Genomic DNA, 20,148 nt, shown 5'->3' on the forward strand with positions numbered 1-20,148 from the left:
TTTTGCCCGTTCTAGGAAAAGGGGTTTCCTTGGCAAAGGCTCTCGTCTGCATGCAGGCCTCTGCCACGGCATCTTTCCCTTTCTGAGATGATACATGGAAAGAGGGGGCTTGTCAGTTTATTGCATTGTTTATTATTTTCCCCACAGCTCAAGTGCGTTTTATAGTCCAGCATTAAGAAAAGGTATTTTTAAAAACGCCAAAACAAATGCCATATAGTAATAGCATTAGTAAAACCAGTGTGCTCCACATAGGAAAAGGAGAGAGGCGGGAAGTGGTGGTTGATTTTTGTATTTTAGAACTCAAAGGGCTTATGTTTATCATTCCAGAAGCATTTCTGCATCTTCAACCTTCAGTGTTTGCGAAATATACTGCAGACTGTGGAGAAGTTAGTATTCAGCGGAGCTGGCTAGGGGCCGACTCCTAGCACCAGAGTTGGCAAAGGAGACACTTTGCAAAGAAGGGGAAGGTGGCGCCTGCAACATTTATTCTTGAAAGGCTTAGAATCGAATTGTGGATTTCTAAGAAGAAGGGCATGGATCGTGTGCTGTAAAGTTTGTTTTATTCTCAGCTGAAGACAAGATGAAACTGCAGCGGCCAAAAATAAGAGAGTCTGGCACTATATTTTGCCAGGGGCCAATGGCTGGATGGACTGCTTATGATTAGTTTATAAAGCACATCACAGCTTTTGTGTAGCTTTCATACCAAAATATGGAGGGAAGAGAGAGCAAGGAAGAAAGCAGTTGCCTAAACTGTAAAATGAATCTGTAGAATTTGGAAAGTGAGCGAGGTCCCAGCTAATGAGAACTGGCAACTTTAGTTGACAGACTATGCACAACTTGCAGATTTAACATACAGAATCAGAGAGCAAGAAGAACATACGTTTAAAGAAGACTGAAAAATCTTTATTGAATATATGGAAAATAACTCTGTAGGGCTGAAAATGCTGGCAGCATTAAGATAAATTCAACAGAGTAAATAATTTTTGATGGATGTAATAGCGGAAAACTGATTGGAATGGTTATTGTAAAATACGCAGGGATGTAAGAATTGCAAAATGAACCATGGAAAGAGAAGGAGGGAAGTCACTAGATGTTTTAAAGTTTGTAAAATGTTTATTTGAAATTGTGAAATAGAAAATGTAATAGAAATTATTATTTTTAAATGAATCTGTAGAAGTGGGTCTAGAATACTCAGCTCTCAGATTAACAATACAACCATAGAATCATAAGTGTGGGAATCACATGCTATGCTCTCTAGGGTTTCCCCGTGTTTTTCTCTTCCCATTGTATTGTGTTTCCCCCATCTCCTTTTTATTATTATAATAAAACTCCTTTTAAAAAATCCTGTAGAATCACTTTTAATAATTGGTTCTTGAGTTTAATTCCCCCCTCTCTCCCCGTCCCATTTTCCTCGTGTGTTGTGGTTTTTTAGATTGTAAGCCTGCGGGCAGGGACTGTCTTGTTCTAAGTGTATGTAGGCCACCACACTTGGAGCATTTTTGGCTGAAGGGTGGGCTACCAAATACTCTAAAGTATTTATTATAATTTAATACTTTTAGAGTTGAGATGATCCCTGGAGCTAGTCCAGCTCCCTGTTCAGTGCAGGAATCTTGCAACTGCAGCAGGAGGTTTAGCTGAGTGCTTCAGCGTTTCCTGAATTGCTAGAATAACTGTATCCTTGCAAAAAACTAAATCCATCACTATTGTTTCTAAAGGTTTATGGGAAGCCTGTAAAGCAGATCACATTAGGGAAGAGTGGAACAGGGAGTTAGAATGTACTAATCAACCTTAAAAAATGGGAAGTGGTTGTAGGATCCATATGAAACGTTTTTCTAGATTTAAAATTTGTTGAGCAAAAATTGTTGCTTTGGGTGTGCTGGACTCCACATCTCTTTATGACGGCATTGTTTAATTTAGATAGATTCTGGAGATGTAATGCTGGAAGTGGCTCATTGAGGCACATGATGTGGGTTTTCCAGTGATATCGCCTTTTGTTGCCCATATTAATTTTGTATTGGCAAAAACCTTGATATTTGTGGCTGTCCAAGTACTTTTGAATTATATCCCTGTCATATGACGATTAAAAACAGGGCAACAAAAATGGACTTTATGAGCCTTAATGGTTGCTAAGATACATATACACTTTGAGCCTGGAAGCATAAATATTCACCCTCTATTGTGCAATGAAGACAATGCCCTTGCTACATTAGAACATACTTTTATAAACATTGATTTTGTTTAGATATCTATTCGGACATTTGAATGGCACATATTCATTTGTATGTGGATGTCAGGGAACTGCCATCGGAAGGAAGGGAAGTGAAAGGGCTCACACAGGTTGGGAGAGACTCAGCAGCTGAAGAGGGAACCAGTAGGGGGAGAGGAGCTGAGCTGAGGGAAAGGGAGCTGGAGGGATGGCTCAGAGACACTTCCAGCGAAAACAGTGGGGAGGTTTCAGGACCTCCTGTAGGGACACCCACTCCTCGCCGGAAACTGTCACGCAGAGAGTCCAGAAGACGTGTTTCCGTTAAGGAGCTTTTATGTTGGAAGCGATTCCGAAAGCAACCACTGTCGGAATCTGCCAGCGACTGACGGAGCCATGTTTAAGGGGCTCCGTTACAGACAGAGGTTTGCAAACTTGACCAAACTCTGAGGGACTAGGATTTTACACACAAGCAGCTCATCGTCCCATCACAGCATTCCGACAGTCTTCGTGAGCAGCTTGTGCAGGAGAAGGCATCATGAGCAACCCAGCCGGAACCGGAGAAGCAGGAGCTGGAGCGGGTCCAAGCCTGGAAGAAAGGTACCGGGTGTTGGAGGTCCAGCTAGCGCTGCAGACGGCGAGGCTTGAGGAGAGGAGGGCTCAGGATGCAGACAAAAAGGGGAAAGACACCCAGCTCGTCAGAAAGGTACCAGGATTGGTGCAGAAGTTTGGGGGGGAGCCCAAAGACTATCATGGCTTTCGGACAGAGATGCAATATGCCCTCAATCTGCAGTTTGATGAATTCCCTGACGAGGAATCACGAGTGGCTTTCGTGATTGGGCATCTTGAAAAGGGGGCGAGAGACTGGGTTAGACCCCTGATGGCAGCGAATAGTGACATCCTAAAGGACACGATGAAGTTCTTTCGCGCCATGGATCTGATGTTTTCCAGCGATATTGAACAGGGAGTGGTCCGCAGACAGTTAATGGCTTGCAAACAGGGGAGCCGATCTGTCCGTGAGTACTGGACTGAGTTCACCATGTTGATCCATAAATTGGGGTGGGATCTATCGGCGGAACCCATTCAAATGCTCTTTGAAGAAGGGCTTTCTTCGGCTGTGAAAGACGAACTTTCCCGGGCGCCCAGGGCGGAGTCTATGGACCAGCTGACCAAATCAGCGCTGACCATAGGAGCGCGCCAGGAGGCGAGAGCATTGGAGAGGCGGGAAGGGAAGGGGGAACGTTGGAAGGAGTTCCGCATTCCAGACATTCCAGAGCCAACTTTCCCGCCGGCAGAGCCGATGGAAATCGGAACAGCGCGCGCGCGCGCAGTTTCAAAGCCCAGTGAGGGGGGAAAGAAGGAGGGAAAAGGCGCCCGGAAATGCTATCTCTGCCAACAGCCAGGTCACTTTGCCAGAGTCTGCCCCCAGAGGAAGGAATGGCAAGGGATGGTAGGAGCTGTGGAGGGAAGAGAGGAAGAAATACCGAAGCAAGTAAAAGCCAACGCCTGGCTGCCACCGTCGGGGCACAGCAGCCAGGCCAAAGAGCAGTGAAAGTGCCCACGCCAGAACCTCCTAAACCCGCCCTAGTGATAGAAGTGGCGCTAGAGCTGCCAAACGGACACCCTCTAAAGATAAAGGCGCTGTTGGACTCAGGCAGCTCCTGCAATTTCATGAGCAAAGAGTTTGCAGCTGAACACCAGATACAGACGATCCCTTTAAGCAACCCCCTGCAGGTGACCACGATCGATGGCAGGGAGCTGTTGGGAGGAGAAGTCAGCTTGCAGACCGTCCCAATGATAATGAAGGTGGCAAGGCACACCGAACTGATAGCGTTTAATGTGGCCACCTTGGGAGGAGCTCCCATTATATTGGGGATGAGCTGGCTAGCGTTACATGATCCGCTGGTGGGCTGGCATCAGAGAGTGGTTTCTTTTGGTTCAGCACATTGCTTAGAACACTGCAAAGAGGGAAAGGGTTTGGCAGGGGCCCAAGCCACCCTAGCAGGGACTGAAGTAACGGAGAACGTGAAGGTACCACGACAATACGCAGATCTCCGCGACGTCTTCAGCGAAAGGGAAGCTGACCAACTACCCCCGCATAGACCCTTTGACTGTCAAATCAATTTACTCCCTGGGGCACAGCTCCCTGTAGGCAAGCTGTACGCCATGTCAGACAGAGAGATGCAGGAGCTAAGAGAGTTCATTGACAAGAACCTGAAGAGAGGGTTCATCAGAGAGTCCAGGGCGGTGGGGGGCAGCCCAGTGTTTTTTGTGGATAAAAAAAACACGAACAAGCCGAGGCTTGTGTGTGACTTCAGGGCCTTAAATGCAGTGTCAGAACCAGTGGCTTTCCCTATGCCCAGGATTGACGACATTTTGACAAGGGTCAGGAAGGGAAAGATTTTTACTAAACTGGACCTAAGGGGGGCGTACAACCTGATACGAATAAGGAAGGGGGATGAATGGAAAACCACCATGTTCACCCCTTTGGGGGCATTTGAATATTTAGTTATGCCCTTCGGCCTACAAGGAGGCTCCGCGTGCTTTCAATCGTTTATGAACCACGTCCTGGGGCCTTTGCTTTACAAGAATTGTGTGGCCTTCTTAGACGACGTGTTGGTGTATTCTGAGAATGAGGAGCAGCATGTGAGAGACGTCAGAGAAGTGTTGAGCAGGCTGCAAGCCAACCAGCTGTGGGTGAAACTGGAGAAGTGTCAGTTTCATACCAAGGAGGTGGAATTCCTGGGGTATCGCCTGTCAGACAAGGGATTGGCCATGGATCCCGGCAAGGTCCAGGCGGTGCTGGAATGGAAAACACCCAAAACAAGGAAGGATGTGCAGAGGTTCCTAGGATTTGGGAACTTCTATCGTAAGTTCATCCGAAACTTTGCCCACCTGACGGCGCCCATTACGGACTGTCTCAGCAGTAAGAAGAAGTTCGTTTGGACTGAGGAGGCGGAGCGAGCATTTGAGGAACTAAAAAGGGCCTTCGCCTCGGAACAACAACTCCTGCATGTGGATTTACAAAAACCGATGAGAGTGGAAACTGACGCATCAGACAGAGCTATTGGGGCGGTGCTTCTGCAGCCAGGGAAGGAGGAGTCAGAGTGGAGACCGTGTGCCTTTTTTTCGCGAAAGCTGAACAAATCCGAGAGGAACTACACGGTGTATGACCGAGAACTACTAGCCATTCATGAGGCGTTCCGGAGATGGAGGCACCTGCTAATTGGCGCACAACATAAGGTGCAAGTGTGCACTGACCACAAGAACCTAGAGTATTGGAGGACGGCACGAGTGCTCAACCAACGGCAAGTGAGATGGGCCCAGGAGTTCTCCAAATTTAACTTTGAGATTTGTTACGTGCCAGGCCCAGAGAACATTAGGGCGGACGCTCTCTCACGCAAACCTGAATATTTGGAGGGGGAGGGAGCACCCGAAGAGAGACATGTCATTCCAGAGGACCGCTGGGTGTGTGGGGCGGCATTGGTGGGACAAAGAGAACTGGTAGAGGAAACAGAGAATGATGAATACGCCCAGAATAAGCTCAGAGGTCTTAGGGGTGAGGGAGAGGAACCAGGGGGTTTCGAGGAAAGAAATGGAGCTTTGTATTACAAAGGGGCACTGTATATCCCTGAAGGAGACTTAAGGGGGAGGGTACTCAAGCAGTTGCACGACAGCCCCACGGCGGGGCATTTTGGACAACACAAAACCATGTGGTTGGTCACCAGGGAATTTTGGTGGCCTAAGGTGAGGGAAGATGTACGGGAGTATGTAAGAGGGTGTGAGCAATGCCAGCGAGCCAAAGGGGAGAGGCGGGCACCGGCGGGGCTATTAGAACCCTTACCAACCCCAGAACGACCTTGGGAGGCAGTGTCGATAGATTTTATGACTGATCTGCCGAAGTCCAAGGGGAAAACAGCCATCATGGTGGTGGTAGACCTACTAACAAAGATGTGCCACTTTGTAGCCTGCTCGCATGCAGTCACGGCGGAAGAGACAGCGAAGTTATTTGTAGAACACATTTTTAGGTTGCACGGGGTGCCATTGAGGGTGGTCTCAGACCGAGGAAAACAATTTACTTCCAGGTTCTGGAGGAAGCTCATGAGCTTACTGCAGGTGGAGGTCAACTTTTCGACTGCCCGGCACCCTGAAACCAACGGGCAGGCGGAAAGAGCAAACGGGGTCCTCCAGCAATACCTGAGGTGTTATGTCAATGACAGAGAGAATGACTGGGTAGAAAAGTTGGCGCTGGCGGAATTTGCCTACAACAATGCCGAGAATGTGTCCACAGGGATGAGCCCCTTCTTGGCTAATTATGGGTGTCATCCCAGGGCTTTCCCAGGGGGAGAAGGGGAGAGATGGGGTGTCCCGGCAGCCGAGCATTTTGTAGAAGAAATGGAAGCAATCCATTGTCAGCTCCAACTCATCTTAGAAAGGGCGAAGGAAGAATACAAGAGGCAGGCAGACAAGAACCGAAGGGAAGGTGAAACCATAAGGGTGGGAGATAGGGTGTGGCTGTCAACCCAAGGGTTGCCGTTCAAAGGAGGTTGTAAGAAATTAAGACCCAGGAGATTGGGTCCCTTTGAGGTCATTCAACAGGTCAACCCAGTGGCTTTCAGGCTCCGGTTACCCAACCACATGAAACTGCACCCAGTATTTCACAGGTCGTTACTGTCACCGTATGAGGGGGGACGAGAAGGGATGGCCACTCGGGGACCGGTCATAGAAGAAAGGGAATGCAGCAGCCATGTGGCAGAAATCCTCGACGCCAGATGGAAGGGGGATCAGGTGGAGTATTTGGTAGCGTGGGAAGGAGAACCGGAGTCAGAAAACACTTGGGTAATGGCAGAAGATATCAATGACGAGGTATTGATAGAAACGTTCCATCAAAGGTTCCCAAGGAAACCTCAGCCTGTGGAGAGGTTCCGGAGGGAATACTTTGGGACCACCGATGAGGAGGAGGAGTTGGAAGGATTCTCGGAATCGGAAGGGGAAGGGGAGATGGACTCTGAGGAGGAGGAGTACTTCGAGACCAGGAACCGCAACAGGTGGAGAGAAGTGTTCGGGACATCGGAAGATGAAGGAAGTTCATTCCGGGGTTTTGCCTCCTCACCGCCCGTAGAGGAGGGGGCGAGAGGGGATGAAGGGGGCCCTGGAGGGGAGGTGGATGTCAGGGAACTGCCATCGGAAGGAAGGGAAGTGAAAGGGCTCACACAGGTTGGGAGAGACTCAGCAGCTGAAGAGGGAACCAGTAGGGGGAGAGGAGCTGAGCTGAGGGAAAGGGAGCTGGAGGGATGGCTCAGAGACACTTCCAGCGAAAACAGTGGGGAGGTTTCAGGACCTCCTGTAGGGACACCCACTCCTCGCCGGAAACTGTCACGCAGAGAGTCCAGAAGACGTGTTTCCGTTAAGGAGCTTTTATGTTGGAAGCGATTCCGAAAGCAACCACTGTCGGAATCTGCCAGCGACTGACGGAGCCATGTTTAAGGGGCTCCGTTACAGACAGAGGTTTGCAAACTTGACCAAACTCTGAGGGACTAGGATTTTACACACAAGCAGCTCATCGTCCCATCACAGTGTACATTAAGATGGATATGGTGATGTTCATTGTACAGTTAATGCGAGCTAAGGGGGAGTTCTTTCCCCTCCTTTTCCCTCTTCTCTTTTCTTTTTCTTTATAAATGTGCAATAAAAAACAATTTTGAAAAATTGAAAAATTCTGAAAAAAACAAAGAACAAGTCTGTTCCATCTTCTGCATGACAGCTTTCAAATATTTTAAGAGCGTTATCATGTCTCCCCTTATTCTTTCGTTCTTTCATTCTCCAGGCTAAACACATCCAGCTCTTTCAACTGCTCCTCATAGGACATCGTTTCGAATACAGTCCTATACACACTTAACCTAGATGTTTGCCCCGCTGAGTTCTGTAGGAGCGTATATAGGAATGTAATTCCCAAGTTCCCTTCTGTGTGCATTGGACTCACGCTGGTTTTCTTGCTATCACTGTAAAGTGGGAGACAACCTTCAACACCCTTCTTCTGCAGGCTAGATTTACCATTATGCTGTGTTGTAGATTCTAGCCAAACTTGAGAGCCTGCTGTGGGGAAAATATTTTGTGGAGATTGCAGTATTCTTGGGGTGGTTGGTTTTTTTGTTTTTTTTATGTAGGTCATCCTGCATTCGCATCTGCTCAAGTGGCAAGTCTCGGACATAAAAATATAATTGCTGGTAGGCGGGTTAGTCTGAAGATGTGTTGTTTGTTTGCTGTTTCAAATTTCAGTTGAGCAGTTGTCAGGAACAGTAGCTCACAGATTGCCTCTAGGCCTCCAAACAGCTTTATCTGGCCCCTTAGTGGACCATATCAAATTTAATCAAGTTATGATACACAAATAGAATGCCAACAGTTACAATTCAATTCCTTCAGGATCCTAAGAAAAGCTCCTTCATGTTGTGTGTGTTCATATGCAGATGTCTTTAAACTTAGAATCATAGAATTGTAGAGTTCAAAGGGACCCTGGGGGTCATCTAGTCCAACCCCCTGCAATGCAGGAATATTTTGCCCAATGTGGGGCTCAAACCCACAACCCAGAAAGTAAGAAGTCTCATTCTCTTTTTTTTTTAAAGTGATATTTATTAAAAGTTTAAAAATTACAGAAAAAAGAAGAAAAAAATAACAATAAAAAAGAAAAAGAACAATAACAAAACATATCAATACAGCAAAAAAGACAGACAAAAAAGAAACTAAAGAAACTAAAACACACATCCAGTATTCCATGTCTTTACCTTTCCTTTACTTGTTTCATCGACCTCCTCACACCTCCCTTTTTTTGTATTCTAATTCAATTCACTATTTCAGCAAGTTCTTCCCATCTTTCTCAATTTTTATTCTATAGTTTATCTTAACGGTCTAACCTTGAATTTTTTCAATTTAACCCATTATCAATCAACTTTTACTTAATTCTTTGTTGCATTTCTACTAAAACCATGTAACTTCATTCCCGCATCCTTCTAACACTCATTAATTTTACAATGTTTCTGTAAGTATACTTTAAATTTTTTCCAATCTTCTTCCACCGACTCTTCTCCCTGGTCTCGAATTCTGCCAGCCATTTCCGCCAGTTCCATATAGTCCATCAGCTTCATCTGCCATTCTTCCCTGGTGGGTAGGTCTTGTGTCTTCCAATACTTTGCAATGAGTATTCTTGCTGCTGTTGTAGCGTACATAAAGAAAGTTCTATTTTTCTTTGGCACCAATTGGCCGACCATGCCCAGGAGAAAGGCCTCTGGTTTCTTCAGGAAGGTATATTTATATACCTTTTTCATTTCGTTATAGATCATCTCCCAGAATGCCTTAATCTTTGGGCATGTCCACCAAAGGTGAAAGAATGTACCTTCAGTTTCATTACATTTCCAACATTTATTATCGGGCAAATGATAGATTTTTGCAAGCTTGACTGGTGTTATGTACCACCTATAAATCATTTTCATTAAATTCTCTTTTAAGGCATTGCATGCCGTAAACTTCATACCAGTGGTCCATAACTGTTCCCAGTCAGCCATCATAATATTATGTCCAACATCTTGTGCCCATTTAATCATAGCAGATTTCACCATTTCATCTTGAGTATTCCAGTTCAACAGCAAGTTATACATTCTTGACAAATTCTTAACTTTAGGGTCTAACAATTCTGTTTCCAACTTTGATTTTTCCATCTGGAAGCCAATTTTTTTATCCAAATTATACGCCTCCATTATTTGATAATAATGGAGCCAATCTTGTACTCTGTTTTTTAATTTTTCAAAACTCTGCAGTTTTAATCTGTCACCCTCTTGTTCCAAAATTTCCCAATACTTCGGCCATTTGGCCTCCATATTGAGTTTTTTCTGAGCCTTTGCTTCCATTGGTGACAACCATCTCATTCTCTACCAACTGAGCAACTCAATAAGTTCATGGAAGCAGTTAAAAGCCAAAGTTTCCATTTTCTTTCTTCAACTGATTGAAAGCTCCATTGTGTCTTTGGATAATGAGTCCTCGCTGGACAGATAGTACCTAATTAGGTAACAAGCAGAAGGCGAAGATCCACATTTTGTGCTGTGGAGCTCTTGCATCTGAATGCTTTGCACAGCAAGCTGGAGTTACGACTGAGGTTTGCACTCCTGCCCTAATATCTCAAAGCTCTCTTCTCCTTTATTATGTTTACCGTACTTTGCATTATGAGCAAGCAGGGAGAACAGAAACAAGACAAAGCAAATGGCAGATTTATGAGAAAGTCAAGTGCTTGACAGAAGGAAAAGGACAGAATCAGGAGGAGAACATATCTCCTTAGGACAGGACGTTCTGTAATATTTCTCAGCAGAAGACCTAGAAAAAAGAAAATCTTGATAGGCTTTCTTATTTGTTGCAACCTCTGGCCAGTGGTAAAACTTCTATTCATCATGAAATCAAGAAGATCTGTCCTATTGTTATTAAATTTGTCATGAATTGTCTACTTCATAATCTGACCATTTTTCAGAAACATCTGATGGGGAAAACATGGCTGAGTGTGATGGAGTTACAAAGGTCCCAATGTTTGCAACCATTTTTCTTTAAAGCAAAAGCATACTGTAGTGTATTTTAAATGTTGAATAATCTACTGGAAAATTGTGCCATGAATACTAGATATAAAAAGAGAAATGAAAGACCAAGGAAAAAACTGGGTTGGCGTATGTCCAGAATTTCCCGGACATATCTGGAATACTGCAGTTTGCAGCAGTGTCCGGGTGGAAATCAGTCAAATGTCCATGAAAATCCCTCAGACTGGGAGGGGGGAGTTGCATCTGTCGGCCACAAATATTTCTAGAAAAGAAAATCCTAGCCAAGAGGTTAAAGATGTTGAAGTTTCTATTTTAAAATCTCACAGCTACCTGTTTTCCATGGCATTTGGACCGATCATATGTTATGACCTATACTTATGTTTCATTTGCTGTAACAAACAGTCCGGCCATAACTCTCCCATAGTGATAAAATGAACAGTATTCTCTGGAGCTTCATTGTAGTAATTGCAAAAGAACCCAAGATATTGATTTATGAAGAAAGCATGCTATCTTCAACCTGAAGCATTCTATTTTCATTCCTCAATATTGGCTATATTTCCCAAATAGCAACTGCCATCAGACCGCCTTTATTAAAAACTAGCAAAATGCCCATCAGAATGATATGTGGAGAGGAAAGTACTTTGTGCTCTCTCCTTCCTGCCCTCAGTCAGTCATAGAGGTGACTGTTGGAAGAGGGAAGCTTTTAATGTTTGATGCTGTATTGTTTTTAATATTCGGTTGGAAGCTGCCCAGTGTAGTTGGGAAAAGCCAGCCAGATGGGCTAGATATAAATAAATTATTATTATTATTATTATTATTATTAGGCCTGGTGAGCAATGTATTTTGTTCCATGACAGCAGCAGAGGCCTAGGAGAGCCTAATGGGCCACTCCCCGTAAGCTGACAAGGTGGCTGCTAGGATTATGGACCCATTAGCATTTTGCTTTCTGAAACTAGAACTTAGAGCCACTAATCTTACACTATTCCTTAAAGATCCCCAAGGTCATATTATGAATGGCACAGGATGCTTCAGAGCCTGTAAGTATGACGTGGAACGGTCATGTTCTATGAATACGAATTGCCATTCAGGAAAGGAAAGTTAGGATCCAACTCAAAGCCATTAAAGTTTATCCAAAATTTCAACCTAATTCTAAAATCCACTGCTTCTTGTTTCATTAGGCAGGAAAGACCATTCTTCTTGACCTCATTTCAAGTATATGATAAATCCCATAACTTTCCTCTCCTTTGGCCTAACTGGGCATATCTTATCAAAATAAATTGCCTCCCAGTGGACTTAGCATCCTCACAATTCTTCCCCAGTTTGTCCATGTGGTGACCTGCAGATTCATCTTGAAAGGAGAACATTAGCAATATTGTTCGCTCATAATATATGATCAACCATTGGGAGTGGGAGTTCTTCAACCTGATCTTTGATCACCCAAGGAGTGCTATTATGTGTATTTCTAAAACGGGTTTGTAACAAATGGTAATACAAATCGGCATCACTGTGTTGTAAACAACAAAGGTCAAAACTAATTTGCTGCATCACTAGGCACATAGTAATACAACAGCCGTGCCTATAAATATTTAAAGGGCTTAAAATATTTAATGTGCAGTCCTAAAAATACAGACACTATTTACAGACTTATTATGCACTTGAGGCCTAGAGTCAAATTTCCACTTAATTCAGTTTTTCTGTAAATAGCTGCTTCTGGTCACTATGTGGACTAGGATGGTAAATCACATGATGGATAGATGGATGTGATTCTTCAGTAGCATTCATCTTCCTGACCCCATGCAGAATCAGGCCAAGGATGAACCCAGCATCCTGCCTACAGTAGGGTGCAGACGATGGAAAGCCCAAAAGCTTCTAGGAAGTCTGCAATTTGGGCACAAAAGCCAACACCCTCCCCAGTTGCTTGTCCCCTCCAGGACCTGGTGCCGCCATTGTGTGAATTCCAATCCTCATAAGGTGTAAAGCTCCCCAGACAGAGGTGTTGTTCTTGGTAACTCCCTTTGCAGTTAGGCCATTTCTTGACTCTGCAACTTGCTTTGCCTCTTGCCGTGCTTCTTGGTTCTGCCTTTTCTCTTTGACTACAGTTGAACTTTGGGCTGCGCATCCGCACAAGCCTTCCACAAGCTGCAGAAGGTGTGGACAACAAGCCAGCCAGGCCACCCACCCAGGGATCAAGAAATGAAAAAGGAACTGAAAGAGAGCAAAGAAAAACACTTGCTCTACAAGTAGGTGGCTTTAAACAAGGAAATTGCTCTTGGACTGCAGCCAAGGACCAAGGCTGTCAAGCCTGTTATGCAAAAGTGGGGAGGAAGGTGTTTGTTCTGGATTTCCACAAGAGATGTAAGAACGACACCCCTGAAAAGCTGAGGAAGAGAGTGCGCACTCATTTCACCTCTGGGCTTCCCAACCTAGGGAGCAGGATTCTTTTCATTGGCAATGCTGCTTCTGCTTGATAACTGTGATCGTCATCTACTTCCTCCAGTTGTGGCCTTTGCTTTTGACCCGAATCTTCCACGCCAGTGCCAGGAGTGTATTGTTGCAAAAGTTGGGTGCCACCCCCACTCTCTGCCAAGCAATAGTAAGATCCCAGAGGGTTCCAAGCACTCACCCAGGGTCTGTGTTCCTTTGGAGAACTGAGACACGACAGAGATTGTAATAGTTTTACGAAATGTGGTTTTTTCACCTATTTACACCTTCAGCCTGCATGGAGGGAGTCCAGCTCTTACAGCATGGTTCTTTCAAGAGGGGCTTGTAAGCCACAGCAGTGCAGCCCTAGAGTCCAAGGCATCTCTCCCAGCCAGCCTGCAGCCAACCTGCCCAAGATGGATACTAGTATTTCTTCTCCCCATAACACCTTGCTAAAAGACTCCTTTTTGTGGCACCTCACACCCAGTTACCCTGACACCATCTGTCTCCCCAGGCCAAAGGATCCCTCTCTGATGGCCCACCAACCCCTTCTGTCATGTTAACAGATTTGCTCTTCGCTCGGCCAGCCAGGCTGGTTTGCATAAGTGGCACTGTGGTTTAGATCACAGCGCCACCTGCGTGGTATTGTTACCTTACAGGGGGTGGCTAGTTCACACTGGTTCTCCAGGTCAAAAGAAGACAGCAGTGCATGGAAATTATTCAGTTTTTATTCAAACCACAGTGAGAATAATGGTCCAGAGAATTCTCCAAATTCTGGACAGAGAATGCAAAATTCAAGACACCTTTCTAACTTCTTACCCTGTGCCCTGATTCTTCCAAACATAGCAATATGTTTGGAAGCCTAGGGGCTTTGGCAAACCAGATCATGGAGTTCTCTTGATGGTGGCTGCTGCCTCTGCTCGGTTCTCTTTGTCTCTTGCATTGGGGGAGCATTGCAACGTGACAGACATGCCTCCAGCTCAATCTCCACAGATTAGTTCCTTCTGTGTGTGATAGGTTGGCATCATCCTCACCTCTACCACAGTTGGCAATTGTAAGTGTTTTTCTTCCATTTTCAGATTTCCCAAACAACTTGTTTCCTCTCTCCTCCCGCCTGTGTATCGCATATGGCAGCCTTTCCACTCAAGCAGTGGTAGTGCATCTTCAGACCCAACATAACTGGAGTACAAAATTGCTTGGCCCATCATGATAGTCTTTCCAGCAGCCTTTTCAGCGATGACAGATGCAAGGAATTAATTTAGCTTTTCTGCAGATTCACTATCATTTCCCAGTCATTCTTTCTCAGGTTTGTCATCTAGCGCTAGAATTGCCTCTCTGGCCAATTTCTTGATTCGAATGCATTTGAAGAAATGTGCACTGTTTGTTTTAAGCAATATAATCCTCAAATTATTGTGCTTTTTACAGAGTTGTGCTCCTCTTATAGTTTTCTCATTTTGGTAAAGCCTCCACCATTTACAAGAAGCTTTTTGCCTTTCCTCATTTCCTTGTTTGTTCTTCGGCTTGTTTGTACCTTTTCGCCATGGCTGTGCTCTGAGCTGAAGTCTGGAGCGGGTGAAGACCAAACAGAAATCAGAAGAAGAGGGCAAACCAGAAGACCAAACCTGGAAGTACCAAACACAGCAGAGCTCAGATAGAACTTGTTTCTCAAGCAAAGCTCCAGTGAGGCAGGAAGTCTTATCCTCCTTCCGGTCTAGGAGGAGCCACACTTATCTGTGCCTAGAAAGCCAGAGGCCAAAGGTCTGTGCTTTCAAGTGCCATGTTGGAGTTCTTTCTTTCTTTCTTTCTTTCTTTCTTTCTTTCTTTCTTTCTTTTGCCCAGTGCTTCCCCCATGAAAACCCATTCTTTACTGCTGAATCGGCACAAACATTATTCTGCTTCTATCATAGTAGTTTAAGGCTCTGTACACACTTAAAACACATGGTGCCCCCTCAAAAAAATCATGGGAACTGTAGTTTAAGTTGCTGCCATTTATAGCTCTGTGAGGTGTAAACTAAAGTTCCCAGGATTCTTTGGACTAAGCCATGTGCTTTAAATGTATACTGTGTTAAAAAAAAAAGGTAAAGGACCTGTGGACAGTTACGTCCAGAGAAAGGCAACTATGGGATTGCGGCGCTCATCTCTGCTTTCAGGGCAAGGGAGCCGGCGTTTGTCCATAAATAGCTTTCCGGATTATGTGGCCAGCATGACTAAACCACTTCTGGCACAACAGAACTCAGTGACCAAAACCAGGGTGCACAGAAACGCCGTTTACCTTCTTGTCGCAGTGGTACCTATTTATCTACTTGCACTGGTGTGCTTTTGAACTGCTAGGTTGGCAGGGGCTGGGACAGAGCAACGGGAGCTCACTCCATCACAGGGATTCAAACCACCGACCTTCTGATTGGCAAGCCCAAGAGGCTCAGTGGTTTAGACCACAGTGCCACCCGCGTCCCTACATACTGTGTACACAGCCTTTGATAATATCCAAGCTTCCGGAAGATATCTGAGACTCCTGACTGTCCCTTCCAACTTCCTTCAAACTAATCCCATCATGATTTTTAAGAGTTTTCTCTCCTGAAAATTAAATATGACTGTGTTAGACTTTCTGGACAAGTTTTCATACTTCTTGAATTTAACAGAACTGTCCCGAGTGATTAAAAAACACATCATGAACCAAATCCTGGGCATCCTTGACTAAATGTACAAAGAGACAACCATTCATCTAAAAGTTTTGTCTTTTTGTCACAAACTGCTCTCTTAATCTCTTTGTTAGGTCCTGTTCTCTTAAATGACTCCACCTAATCTCCTTTGCTTCCTCCTATGCCTGGCACACTATAGAGCTTTTACACAATGCCAGTTCACTCTCTTCCTCCATATTCCTTGCCAATAATCATTTTTTTCCTTGTAGGTTTCTCCCCTTAACTCCTTAATCCTCATCTGCAGGCATTTTGCTTTTAAAGTATATTGAGATGTCATCCTCATTTGTTCCAGGACCGAACACAAGCACAATTTCCAATGCCTTAATTTCCCAGCTTCCCTGGCCCAAACAAAAGCTTACTCAGGTTTTTTCCTGGCGATAATATTGGTACGCATGTAGATAAACATCATTCAGTAATTGGAAATTGTGATTAGTCTTTTTGGAAAGATTGCCAAAAGTTCCCGTAATGTGTATGCTGAGAACACCATGCTCTGATAATGAAATTGTGGTGTGGTTAGTAATTTCAGCTGTCACCGAGTCATGCAAAATCCGAAGCATGCAACCCTTAGCCAGAATCTGCTGCAAAGGGGTAACTTCCTTTTCGTGTTGGCCTGAAAACGTAAGAGCCCTGCCGAATCAGATTCAAAGGTCTATCTGTACACCATCCTGTTTTCCACGGTGTCCGGCAAATGGTATTCTGAGATATACTGCCTTTGAATCTGGCGGTTCCATTTAGCTATATTGGGTAATGCTCATCAACAGACCTGTCTACCTAGGTCCAAGAAAGCCTTCTGGTGTTCTTTACAGTCTGCTTTGAATATTACCACCCTGAACAAGTTGGTATCATCTGCAGAATTGGCTGCTGAGATCATTCCCAATACATATCCTTGGGGGTCCACACTGCTTCCTTCTCTCTGCCCTGAAAACTGCAGCAAGATACGTTGTTGATTGATTTTTCTTGTTGGCTTTCCAAGTTAAACCCTAGGTATTTTTGTTTTGGAAAATATGGATAATGTATTCACAAAGCTATACAGCAAAATTTCCTTTTATGAATTTGAATAATGGAAGTTACATATGCAGGATGCTAACACCTTACCTACACACACAATTGTTCTTAAATTGTCTCTGTGCAAAATCTCTGGAGGCATTTTTCATGCATTAGTAGCCCTGTTTCAAAAATGTAAAACATCTCGTTTTTCTCATTTTCTTAGGGAAAAGGTTAGTCATACTCAGTTGCAGCATTGTTCACACAAAACATGGCCCGGTAGAAAATGAATCTGGAAAACCTGCAAGGCAGGCAAAGTATAAAAATCAATTATTTGCCTCTATTAGAACAACATTTGTTTTTTTAAAAATCCTCAAATTTGTTTGAAAGCAGGGGGTGGGTTTCTTTCCCAGAGAGCCATCAAAAGAACTTGTACTTCTAGCTAGTTGTTCTTGCTCAGGAAGAAATAAGTTTTCGAACCTATTAAACATCTCATATGAACTGAACGATATCAGATATAAAGGGCAATAGAGCTAACTCTACATAGCCATATAATTCTTGCAAAACTGAAAGAGCTGCATCACACAAGGGCTTTCTGCTCATGCCTGGGATATAAACATTGTTCTGTTTCGCTGCTAAGGTATAAAGGATGCAATATGATAGATCCATCCATACCAATGTTCAAAGAGTTGCTCTGGCTTAGCAAAGTGTTAAGTATAGAACAGAGTCTCAAGTGTAAGATGCTCAGTCAAAGATGCTAAGTCAAAGTTCAAAATAAGAGATAGTCCGGGACAACATTGCCAAGCCTAAAGAATCTTAACACATTTCCATTGAACCTGGCTGACAGATACTATCAAAAAGGATTTTGGGGGGAACTATTTGACACTCAAAGAACTCATAAATAGAACAAAGTGATACATGCTATTGTGCTGCGTATCATTCCTAGTATAATTTTCAGGATTTCAAATGCAGTTGCAGTTACAGGGAACCAGGCAAGAGGGCCTTCTCGGCAGTGGCACTCGCCCTGTGGAATGCCCTCCCTTCAGATGTCAAGGAAATAAAGAACTATACAACCTTTAGAAGACATCTGAAGGCAGCCCTGTATTGGGAGGCTTTTGATGTTTGAAGTGTTATTATGTTTTTATATGTGCTGGAAGCCACACAGAGTGCCTGGGGAAACTAAATAAAACAATAAAGCAAAATAATAAAACAATAACATAATATGGTGTTGTTGTTGTTAAATATGCACTTGCAAAGGTACCAGCTATATTGAATGTTTAGTTGGTGTAATGCATAATTTGGACATACAGTACGTTTCTGAGCACAATTCAAAGTGTTGGTGCTGACCTTTAAAGCCCTAAACGGCCTCGGTCCTGTTCATCTGAAGGAGCGTCTCCACCCCCACCATCTAGCCCGGACACTGAGGTCCAGCGCCGAGGGCCTTCTGGCGGTTCCCTCACTGCGAGAAGTGAGGTTACAGGGAAGCAGGCAGAAGGTCTTCTCGGTAGTGGCGCCTGCCCTGTGGAACACCCTCCCGGCAGATGTCAAGGCAATAAACAACTATTTTACTTTTAGAAGACATCTGAAGTTTAGGGAAGTTTTTAATGTCTGATGCTGTATTGTTTTTAATATTTGGTTGGAAGCCGCCCAGAGTGTCTGGGGAAACCCAGCCAGATGGGCGGGGTATAAATAATAAATTATTATTGCCTTTCTCCTGGGCATGGTCGGCCAATTGGTGTTAAAGAAGGATAGAACTTTTTTTATGTATGCAACAACAGCAGCAAGAATACTCATCGCGAAATATTGGAAGACACAAGATTTACCCACCAGGGAAGAATGGCAGATGAAGTTGATGGACTACATGGAATTGGCGGAAATGACTGGCAGAATCCGAGACCAGGGGGAAGAGTCGGTGGAAGAAGACTGGAAAAAGTTTAAAGACTATTTACAGAAATACTGTAAAATAAATGAATGTCAGAAAAATGTTGGAATGAAGTTATATGGCTTTAGTAGAAATGTTACAAGGAATTAAGTATAACTAGATTAATAGAGCTTTAAAGGGGAAAATATGGTTAGAATGTGTTAAGACAATTATAGGATAGAAAACAGAGGAAGATGGAAAGGAATTGCTGAAACAATTAATAGAAGTGGAATACAAAAAGGGAGGTGTGAGGCGGTCGAGGAAATAAGGGAAAGAAAGATAAGATGTTGAAATTGGATTGTGTTTTAAATGGTTTTTGTTTTGTTTTGTTTTGTTTGTTTCTTTTTTTGTATTGTATTGTATGTTTTTTCTTTTTTGGTGTTTTGTAGTGTTGTGTTTAATTTGTTGGAAAACTAATAAATATTATTTTTTTTAAAAAAATAAATAATAAATTATTATTTTTATTATATACAAGATATACTAAAAGATGTTGATACAAAATCCAATCACTCGTATTCACCATGCAACTATGGTAACTATTTTCAGTCATTCAACACAACTCATTCAATACAAGGAGGGGATAAGCAAATGATGAAAACAAAGCAAAGCAAAATAAAGAAAAGCATTGAAACATCCGTTGGGAGTCTGCAGAATCTTTAAATGATGTAGTAGGATGCTGCTGAATGACAAATCGCATCCCACACGTAAATAAGAATTACTCCAGTCTGAGTCCCATTACAGTTTTCTGGCATAAAGTTCCCATTTAAGTGAGTTGTTGCTCGGTCCCTGCTCTTGCCAACCTAGCAGTTCAAAAGCATGTCAAAGTGCAAGTACCGGTAGATAAATAGGTTCTGCTCTGGCAGGAAGGTAAACGGCATTTGCGTGCGCTGCTCTGGTTTTGCCGGAAATGGCTTAGTCATGCTGGCCATATGACCCGGAAAAACTGTCGGCCAGGAAAGCGAGATGAGCACCGCAACCCCAGAGTCGCTCGCAATTGGACTTAACTCTCAGGGGTCCTTTACCTTTACCTTTTTAGCCTTATCCTGTGCTAGAACATGTAGACAAAAATTGAGGAGATTTCACCCCTCCCATACCCAAGAATCTCCTGATGATCTCCTGATGGTCTCTGCTGACTCTCCAGAGAGAAGGAGGCGTGTCCTGCCTATCTACTTATTCTGCCCAGCAACATATCTGTGTGTGTGTGTGAGAGAGAGAGTCAGTCAGTCAGTGTATCGGAGAAAGTGAGAGTGTTAGAGATCCTAGAGATAAGATTGCTGTTAGAGCAGCTGCAGACTCTCAGTGTAGCATTGATTTATGCTTAGAATATTCAGCTCTGTATATAGTTTT

General features: G+C 43.9%; 1 protein-coding gene across 4 annotated transcripts in view; it reads right to left on the bottom strand.

The window, feature by feature from the left end:
* Positions 1 to 11,605: 11,605 nt before the first annotated feature.
* Positions 11,606 to 20,148, bottom strand: part of LOC308460014 (uncharacterized protein) — a 34,597-nt gene continuing 26,054 nt past the window's right edge. For 2 of the 4 annotated variants that reach the window (XM_080976037.1, XM_080976038.1), the window contains one exon: positions 11,606 to 14,819. In XM_080976037.1, the coding sequence (XP_080832163.1) occupies positions 14,490 to 14,819 (330 nt within the window). In that variant the 3' untranslated portion in view covers positions 11,606 to 14,489. The other 2 variants (XR_013978384.1, XM_080976039.1) reach the window with 2 other exon arrangements.

This window comes from Podarcis pityusensis (assembly GCF_964106645.2).
Source record: "Podarcis pityusensis genome assembly, chromosome: 12".
NCBI lineage: Eukaryota > Metazoa > Chordata > Lepidosauria > Squamata > Lacertidae > Podarcis > Podarcis pityusensis.